The following is a 10,288-nucleotide window of genomic DNA, read 5'->3' as shown; positions in this document are numbered from 1 at the left end:
AGCTTAATTATAGTGGGGCCAAGTGAAAATTGGAAGAACAAAGTTGAAAGTAGCAAGTAGATATAGCAATCTTCCAAGGAGTTTTGCTACTAAGGGACAGGGAGATATGGGGCAGGAGCTGACAGCAGAAACTGGATCCAGAGAGAGCTTTTACAGCCTGTTTGCATACTGAATGGGAAAGATCCAGTAGAGAGGGAAAAGATTTATGATGGAGGAATCAGGAGAATTGCTAGAGCAACATCTTTGAGTTGGTAAAGGAGTAGGGGGCAGGGCAGGTAAGCAGTATATAAGGCTGGGGCCAGGCGTGGTGGCTCACACCTATAATCCCAGCACTTTGGGAGGTCGAGGCAGGCCACTCACTTGAGCCCAGGAGTTCAATACTAGCATGGCCAACACGGCAAAAACCTGTCTCTACAAAAAATACAAAAATTAGCTGGGTATGGTGGTGCATGCCTGTAATCCTAGCTACTTGGGAGGTTGAGGCATGAGAATCGTTTGAACCGAGGCAGAGGTTGCAGTGGGCCGCTGCACTCCAGTGGGGAGGAGAGACCATTCAGGAGAAACAGGAGAAAAGACGGAGTGTGTGGGTACAGATGGAGTTAGGCTGGTGGATTATGGTGCTTGTAGAGGTTCCCTCCATTGCTTCTATTTTCTAGGTGAAATAGGAAGCCAAGGCACAGCTGAGGGTGAGCATGGGGGAGGAGGTGATGGAGTTCTGAAGAGAAAGAAGGTCCTCCAGGATAGAGAATGAACCAGGGCAATTAGGATCCTCTTGAAGTCACTGATGGTCAGTTTAAAGTGAAACCAGTCAGATGGAATATATTTTCCATCTACATTTGGCTATGCAGGTGCTAGAAAGAAGTAGGAGGGAGGTTAGATTTAACCAGCTTTATAGTTTCCCCCAAAAGCAAGGCAGATAAGAAAGGGGCAAGGAAGTTGATTATGATGATTAAGCATGGAATTTAAGCTGGCCAAGAAGGGGTGTGAGGACATGAGTAAGATGAGAGATAGTGAAAATGTGGACATCTTTGCCAGGTATGGAGCCAAACACAGTATGCATTGTCTCATGTAATACCCACCCAAAGGGGACTGTTATCATCCCTCTTTACAGATGAAGAAGCTGAGTTTTAGGAAAGATTATAACTTGCTTGAGGTCGCACAGTTGATAGAGAAGGGACACACCCAGTGTCAGGTCCTGGAACACTTGTCTCCAAAGGCTATGTACTTAGCCCTTTTTGCTTTAACTGCAGTATTACTGGGCATTAAAAAAAACTGATGACTGTGTACAAAGGATGGTAATTTTGTCCAATACGTTTTTGTTAATATTTTTCCAACTTGTGTTAATTTTAAGATTTTCTGTTGTACAGAATTCTTTAAAAGTTTATAGTAAAATATATCTTATCTTCAATTTCCTATTCATTTTAAAATTAAGTATCACCTATATTTTCTTCTAGCTTTTGATTTATTTACTCTTGGCTCTATTTTATTTACATTTATTACATTTGGCTCTTTAGTTGATCAGGAATTAATTTGGTATGTGATTTATGGTGAGATACTATTTATTCCCCCAGTTTTTCCATTTTTACCAGTTTTCTAGCTTGTCAATTGTCCCAGCACCAGTCTTCAACAATGTATCATTTTCTTGATAATTTATAATTCACCTTTATCATATGTTACAATTTTTTCAACACTTGGGTCTATTTCTGCCATACCTCTTCTATTTTGTTGATAGATTTATCTTTCCTGTGTGCGTGTGTGTGTGTGTGTGTGTTTTCCAGGAAACCCAGAGTAATCATTGTGTGTTTTTATATATGTGAGAGAACATTTCCCCTTATCACTGATCTTTTTCGAAAATTTCTTAAACATATTACATATTTGTTCTTTCAGATGCTCGTTACAATTATTTTTTAACTTCTTAAAATATCTCATTGAGGATTCCATTCTAAGATGGCCGAATAGGAACAGCTCTGGTCTGCAGCTCCCAGTGTGACTGGCGCAGAAGACGGGTGATTTCTGCATTTCCAACTGAGGTACCTGGTTCATCTCATTGGTATTGGTTGGACAGTGGGTGCAGCTCATGGAGGGTGAGCCAAAGCGGGGCGGGGCACTGCCTCACCTGGGAAGTGCAAGGAGTCAGGGGATTTCCCTTTCCTAGCCAAGGGAAGCCGTGACAGATGGTACCTGGAAAAACGGGACACGCTCGCCCAAATATTGCACTTTTCCAAAGGTCTTAGCGAACAGCACACCAGGAGATTATATGCTGTGCCTGGCTCGGTGGATTCTATGCCCATGGAGCCTTGCTCACTGCTAGTGCAACAGTCTGAGATTGACCTGCGAGGCAGCAACCTGGCATGGAGAGGGGCATCTGCCATTGCTGAGGTCTGAGTAGGTAAACAAAGTGACTGTGGAAACTCGAACTGGGTGGAGCCCATCACAGCTCAGTGAGGCTGGCTGCCTCTGTAGTCTCCACCTCTGGGGGCAGGGCATAGCTGAACAAAAGGCAGCAGAAACTTCTGCAGACTTAAACATCCCTGTCTGACAGCTCTGAAGAGAGCAGTGGTTCTCCCAGCATGGTGTTTGAGCTTGGAGAACAGACAGACTGCCTCCTCAAGTGGGTCCCTGACCCCTGTGTATCCTAACTGGGAGACACCTCCAAGTAAGGGGTGACTGACACCTCATACAGGCAGGTGCCCCTCTGGGACAAAGCTTCCAGAGGAAGGATCAGGCAGCACTATTTGCTGTTCTGCAATATTTGCTGTTCTGCAACCTCTGCTGGTGATACCCAGGCAAACAGTATCTGGAAAATACCTCCAGCAAACTCCAACAGACCTGTAGCTGAGGGATCTCACTGTTAGAAGGAAAACTGATGAACAGAAAGGAATAGCATCAACATTAACAAAAAGGACAGCCACACCAAAACCCCATCTGTAGGTCACCAACATCAAAGACCAAAGGCAGATAAAACCACAAAGATGGGGAGAAACCAGAGCAGAAAAACTGACAATTCTAAAAACCATAGCACCTCTTCTCCTCCAAAGGATCGCAACTTCTCACCAACAATGGAACAAACCTGGGTGGAGAATGACTTTGACGAGCTAACAGAAGTAGGCTTCAGAAGGTCGGTAATAACAAACTTCTCCGAGCTAAAGAAGGGTGTTCTAACCCATCGCAAGGAAGCTAAAAACCTTGAAAAAAGATAAGACAAATGGCTAACTAGAATAAACAGTGCAGAGAAGACCTTAAATGACTTGATGGAGCTGAAAACCGTGGCACAAGAACTTTGTGATGCATGCACAAGCTTCAATAGCTGATTCGATCAAGTGGAAGAAAGGGTATCAGTGATTGAAGATCAAATTAATGAAATAAATCGAGAAGATTAGAGAAATAAGAGTAAAAGGAAACGAACAAATCCTCCAAGAAATATGGGACTGTGTAAAAAGACCAAATGTACATTTGATTGGTGTACCTGAAAGTGACGGGCAGAATGGGACCAACTTGGAAAACACTCTTCAGGCTGTTATCCAGGAGAACTTCTCCAACCTAGCAAAGCAGGCTGACATTCAAATTCAGGAAATACAGAGAACACCACAAAGATACTCCTCTAGAAGAGCAACCCCAAGACACATAATTGTCAGATTCACCAAGGTTGAAATGAAGGAAAAAATGTTAAGGGCAGCCAGAGAGAAAGGCTGGGTTAACCACATAGGGAAGCCCATCACACTAACAGTGGATCTCTCAGCAGAAACCCTACAGGCCAGAAGAGAGTGGGGGCCAATATTCAACATTCTTAAAGAAAAGAATTTTCAACCCAGAATTTCATATCAAGCCAAACGAAGCTTCATAAGTGAAGAAGAAATAATATCCTTTACAGACAAGCAAATGCTGAGAGATTTTGTCACCACCAGCCCTGCCTTACATGTTTAGTTTAGAAGCACTAAACATGGAAAGGAACAATTGGTACCAGCCACTGCAAAAATATGCCAAATTGTAAAGACCTTCGATGCTATGAAGAAACTGCATCAACTAACAGGCAAAATAACCAGCTAACATCATAATGACAGGATCAAATTCACACATAACAATATTAACCTTAAATGTAAATGGGCTAAATGCCCCAATTAAAAGACACAGACTGGCAAATTGGATAAAGAGTCAAGACCCATCAGTGTGCTGTATTCAGGAGACCTATCTCATGTGAAGAGACACAAATAGGCTCAAAATAAAGGGATGGAGGAAGATCTACCAAGCAAATGGAAAGCAAATAAAAGCAGGGGTTGCAATCCTAGTCTCTGATAAAACAGACTTTAAACCAACAAAGATCAAAAGGGACAAAGAAGGCCATTACATAATGGTAAAGGGATCAATTCAACAAGAAGAGCTAACTATCCTAAATATATATGCACCCAATACAGGAGCACCCAGATTCATAAAGCAAGTCCTTAGAGACCTACAAAGAGAGTTAGACTCCCACACAATAATAATGGGAGACTTTAACACCCCACTGTCAATATTAGACAGATCAACGAGACAGAAGGTTAACAAGGATATCCAGGACTTGAACTCAGATCTGCACCAAGCAGACCTAATAGACATCTACAGAACTCTCCACCCCAAATCAACAGAATATACATTCTTCTCAAGCACCACATCACACTTATTCCAAAATTGACCACATCGTTGGAAGTAAAGCACTCCTAAGCAAATGTGAAAGAACAGAAATCACAACAAACTGTCTCTCAGATCACGGTATAATCAAATTAGAACTCAGGATTAAGAAACTCACTCAAAACCATACAACTACATGGAAACTGAACAACCTGCTCCTGAATGACTACTGGGTAAATAATGAAATGCAGGCAGAAATAAAGACGTTCTTTGAAAACAATGGGAACCAAAACACAATGTACCAGAATCTCTGAAACACATTTAAAGCAGTGTGTAGAAGGAAATTTATAGCACTAAATGCCCACAAGAGAAAGCAGGAAAGATCTAAAATCGACACCCTAACATCACAGTTAAAAGAACTAGAGAAGCAAGAGTAAACAAATTCAAAAGCTAGCAGAAGGCAAGAAATAACTAAGATCAGAGCAGAACTGAAAGAGATAGAGACATAAAATCCCTTCAAAAACAATCAATGCATCCAGGAGCTCATTTTTTGAAAAGATCAACAAAACTGATAGACTGTTAGCAAGACTAACAAAGAAGAAAAGAGAGAAGAATCAGATAGATGGTATAAAAAATGATAAAGGGGTATCACCACCAATCCGACAGAAATACAAACTACCATCAGAGAATACTATAAACACGTCTATGCAAATAAACTAGAAACTCTGGAAGAAATGGATAAAGTCCTGGACACATACACCCTCCCAAGACTAAACCAGGAAGAAGTTGAATCTGAATACACCAATAACAGGCTCTGAAATTGAGGCAATAATTAATAGCCTACCAACCAAAAAAAGGCCAGGACCAGAGAGATTCACAGCCAAATTCTACCAGAGGTACAAGGAGGAGCTGGTACCATTCCTTCTGAAACTATTCCTATCAATAGAAAAGAGGGAATCCTCCCTAACTCATTTTATGAGGCCAGCATCATCCTGCTACCAAAGCCTGGCAGAGACACAACAAAGAAAGAGAATTTTAGACCAATATCCCTGATGAACATCGATGTGAAAATCCTCAATGAAATACTGGCAAACCGAATCCAGCAGCCCATCAAAAACCTCATCCACCACGATCAAGTCGGCTTCATCCCTGGGATGCAAAGCTGTTTCAACATACGCAAATCAATGAACATACTCCATCATATAAACAGAACCAAAGACAAAAACCGTGTGATTATCTCAATAGATGCAGAAAAGGCCTTCGACAAAATTCAAAAGCCCTTCATGCTAAAAACTGTCAATAAACTAGGTGTTGATGGAATGTATCTCAAAATAATAAGAGCTATTTATGACAAACGTGCCGCCAGTATCATGCAGAATGGGCTAAAGCTGTTGACCTGATGGATATGGGTTCAAGAGGACACAGCTGAATACCGTGCTTAGGAAAAGAACAGTTTCAAAGGCTTTCCATATTGTCAGATTTGATGATTTCCTCCTTGGTGCACATCTCTCTTGGCTATGAGGCACATAAACAACCTCTATCAATCTAACTGGTTTGTGCAGTTTTTCTGATTTTATATCTACCAGCAAAATATATCTTAAGCCATTTTTAGGAAACAGGAGATTTAGTCACATGCTCAACAAAAGCACAACAAATGGGGACCATTTAATGGTGTAAGGGCTGTGAGGTGTGGCTGCTAAAACTGTAGCTAGGAGCTGCCTTGCTGCCTTCTTGCAGGCAGATTGGCCAGATGAGCCAGGCTAAAATACAATTAACATCTGCCATTGTGGTATAATATGAAATATGGATACCTGGTCTTTGTCTCAGTTCTTGTCATAGAGTTCCCCAAACCTCTAGAACTTCCTGAGTGGTAGGAGTATCTCATTAGTCATAATGAGCCCCTTCAATTAGATAACTCCTGAGTTTATGCTAATGAGGTTACTTAATGTGGGGCCCTAGGTATTCTTATGATGGGGCTAGTCCCTGGAAAGACCAGGTCATTTGAGGAATTAGAGGGTTGGAACTTTCAGCTCTACCCACTGACCTCTGGGTGGGGAAGGTGCTGGAGATCAAGCTCTCTAAAAACTCTTGAACAACAAGATTTGAGGAGCTTCCAGTAAATGCGTCCACAAGCTGGGAGGGCACTGCACCCCAGCTTCACTGGGACAGAAGCTCTTGCACTTAGAAGCCTTCCAGACCTAGCCCTACATGCTGCTTCATCTGGCTGTTCATCTGTATCCTTTATAATAAATTGGAAAATGTAAAGGTTTAGCTGAATTTGGTGAGCCTTTATAGCAAATTAATTGAACCCAAGAAGGGGGCTATAGAAACCCTGGTTTGTAGCTGGTAGGTCAGAGGTGCATGTGGCTTGGACGTTCGAATGGCATCTGAAGAGGGACAGAGCACACAACCTGTGGGATCTGATACTGTCTCCCGCAGATAGGGTCAGAGCTGAATTCCATTAGAGAGCACCCCGTTGGTATCTGCTGGAGAATTGCTTGGTGTGTGAGGAGCCCCCCACCACATCTGGTCACAGAAGTATTGTGGGTTGTGTGTGACAGTAGAGGGTAAAAAATGGTTTGTTTTTTCCTCTAACAGCCATCAATCCCTCTCAAAGGAGTTTGTAAGGTTTTCTGGATAGGAATGCTGTGTATAATCATTTGGTTCACTTCAGAAACTACTATAATTTTGAATGTGCTGGTTTGCTTCCAAATGTACACACACACACACACACACATTGTTGTCACCTAATATTTGCATTAATACAATGATGTTATTTTTATTTGGATAGTATTTGTATAATTGGAAATGAGTGTTAATCTTTATATATATTTTACCAGTCCTTGACTAGTATGTTTTCAAGACCTCTTACCAATCCATTTCATCGAATTAATGAGTAAGGAGACTCTCCAGAAATGGTTGGTTTGCAAAGCAAGGACATTTTCTGGAAGAATTGTCTAGAGTTTACTGTATGATGAACATTTCTTGATAGCAAGGTTCATTTTAGTGTCAATCATTACAGTCAGTCCATTTCAGCGGGAACAACGGATTTCTCCATGAAGTCTTATTTGTCTGTTTTTCACTTCACCAAATGGGGGAGATATTTTTTCAGAATGCAGTTATTAGAACCTTGGGATTTTTTTCTGTCTCCATTGAGTCTCTTGTTTTTTTTCCCAGATCTGAACCTGAAAATAAAATAGATGCTAAAGAAAATTAAATATTCAAGACTTTCCTCCTCAAAACGCTCCAAACTGACATTGAAAAATATTTCTCCAATCAATGAACAAGTAACTATTTGAACTCTAATGAGAACCTCATAGTGTAGATCTAATATTTTATGCTTTTAAACATCTGAGGCCACTTTCTTAATTAAGTATAGAAGCCAGAATTTAAACTCTTTCACAGTTTTCCCAAGCAAATGATAGAGAGGGAGGCATGAAATTCTTGGCAATTAAAGTTGTTACAGAAGTAGTTCTATCATTAGAACAAAACAACTTATCAAAAATGGGCACTTTTTTGCTGTAAATGTTCTGTCAGGGATCAGAATTAATTCACATGCAGAGTTACCTTTATCGAGGCCAGGCACTGAGAACACTTTATATTTTATCACCTCAAAATAGCCATATGAAATATCCCATATAGCAGATGGGAATACTGAGGCTTAGTGAATATTAAGTGATAGGCCCAAATTTTTGCAGTAGATTTGGGATTTAAAGCCAGGCAGTGTTACTCAAAACTCTAAACTTCTCCTAAATACCACTAATCTTTTAAATGTTGGCTGTTGTGTCATAAAAAGATACTGGTCTTTGTCCCTGGTTCCTGACATGGAGATCCTAAATCTCTTATAATTTCCGGAGTGATAGGGGGTGATAAGAGCTTCTGTTGTTCTAATGAGGCAATCCTTGGCAGGGCCCTCAGATAGCTTCAGAGTGGGGGCTGGTCACCAGAAGACCAAGCCTTGATTAGAAACCTGGAACCTCTGGGGAGAGGAGAGAGGCTGGGGATAGACTTAATAATCCATCATGCCAACATGACTAAACCTCCATGAAAACCTCTAAATGATGGGGTTTAGAGAGCTTCCAAGTTGGTGACCACGTCCACGTGCCAGGAGGGCAGTGCACCTTACTTAACTCCACAGGGACAGAACCTCTGCACTCAGGACCTTTCCAGACCTCCCCGTATATACCTCTTCATCTGGCTGTTCATTTGTATCCTTTATAAGAAACCAGTGTTTCTTATAAAGTGGTCAGTGTTCTGAGTGCTGTGAGTCATTCTAGCAAATAATCAAACCCGAGGAGGGGATTTGTTTGGAGCCCCAGATTTGGTAGGAAAGTCAGAGAGAAATGTGGGTAACCTGGGGACCTGACACTTGCGAGTGGCGAGTGAAGCGAGGCAGTATTGTGGGACTGAGTCTTTATACCTATGGAGTCTGATGCTAACTTCAGGTATTGTCAAAACTGAACTGAATTATAGGACACTCAATAGGTGTCAGAATTGGTTCGCGTCAAGAAGAAAAACCCTTGCACAATCTCATAAGCCAAAAAAATGAGGTTGAATTGTTTTATTTTTGCATTTCCTTATTTATGTGGACAAATAACTTTTTCATGTGCATATTGGACCCTGAAGTGACTTCTTCTGTAAACTGTCTGTTCTTCTCCTTTGCTGGTTTTCCTACTGAACTGTTTGTCTTTTTCTCACTGGTTGCTATGAGCTTTTTGTATATTAGGTATATTAGCCTTATGTCTAGATTTTGTGTAGCAAATATTTTCTCCTGGCTTATTGACTTTTGTCTTTGTGGGTGGTTTCCTTTTGCCTTGCCAATAATTTTAAAAATGTACAATCAGATATATCAATATGTTCCTTTATGGTTCTTTGATTTTATGTTATGCTCGGTAAGATCTTCTCTAAGGTTATAAAAATGTTAGTTTCCTCCTGGTACATTTATGATTTTACATTTTTAGGCCTAAATTTTTTAACTCTCTGGATTTTATCTTGATGCTTTTTTTTTTTTTGGAGACAGAGTCTTGCTCTGTCACCCAGACTGGAGTGCAGTGGCACGATCTTGGCTCACTGCAACCTCCATCACCCTGGTTCAAGCGATTCTCCTGCCTCAGCCTCCCGAGTAGCTGGGATTACAGGGGTGCACCACCACGCCTGGCTAATTTTTGTATTTTTGGTAGAGATGGGGTTTCATCATGTTGGCCAGGCTGGTCTCGAACTCCTGACCTCAAGCAATCTGCCTGCCTCAGTCTCCCTAAGTGCTGGGATTACAGGTGTGAGCCACTGTGCCCAGCCAATGCATTTTTTTAAGATCCAACTTTTTAATTTATTCAGAATGTCTAGCTGAATGTTCTAATACCTTTTACTGAATAACTATTCCCCCTTGACTTTGCTACTTTTTATTACATAGTGAGTTTGTTATTTTCTTAGGTTTTATCCTGAACTCTGTCCCACTCCATTGATTTCTATTCCTATACCATTATTACACTGTTTTAATTACTATTGCTCAACGATATGCTTTACCATTATTATTATTTTTGAGACAGAGTCTCGCTCTGTTGCCCAGTCTAGAGTGCAGTGGCATGATCTCAGCTCACTGCAACCTCCACCTCCCGAGTTCAAGCAATTCTCCTGCCTCAGCCTCGTGAGTAGCTGGGACTACAGGCATGCACTACCACGCCCA

At 41.2% G+C, this 10,288-nt stretch overlaps 1 protein-coding gene across 1 annotated transcript in view; it reads right to left on the bottom strand.

Annotated features, from left to right (window-relative positions):
- Positions 1 to 7,342: 7,342 nt before the first annotated feature.
- Positions 7,343 to 10,288, bottom strand: part of SLC22A4 (solute carrier family 22 (organic cation/zwitterion transporter), member 4) — a 49,544-nt gene continuing 46,598 nt past the window's right edge. The window contains 1 exon segment of the mRNA XM_011951114.1: positions 7,343 to 7,808. Coding sequence (XP_011806504.1) covers positions 7,714 to 7,808 — 95 coding nt within the window. The 3' untranslated portion in view covers positions 7,343 to 7,713.

This window comes from Colobus angolensis, unplaced genomic scaffold (assembly GCF_000951035.1).
Source record: "Colobus angolensis palliatus isolate OR3802 unplaced genomic scaffold, Cang.pa_1.0 Scaffold314, whole genome shotgun sequence".
Classification (NCBI taxonomy): domain Eukaryota; kingdom Metazoa; phylum Chordata; class Mammalia; order Primates; family Cercopithecidae; genus Colobus; species Colobus angolensis.
This window is presented reverse-complemented; position numbering and strand designations above follow the sequence as displayed.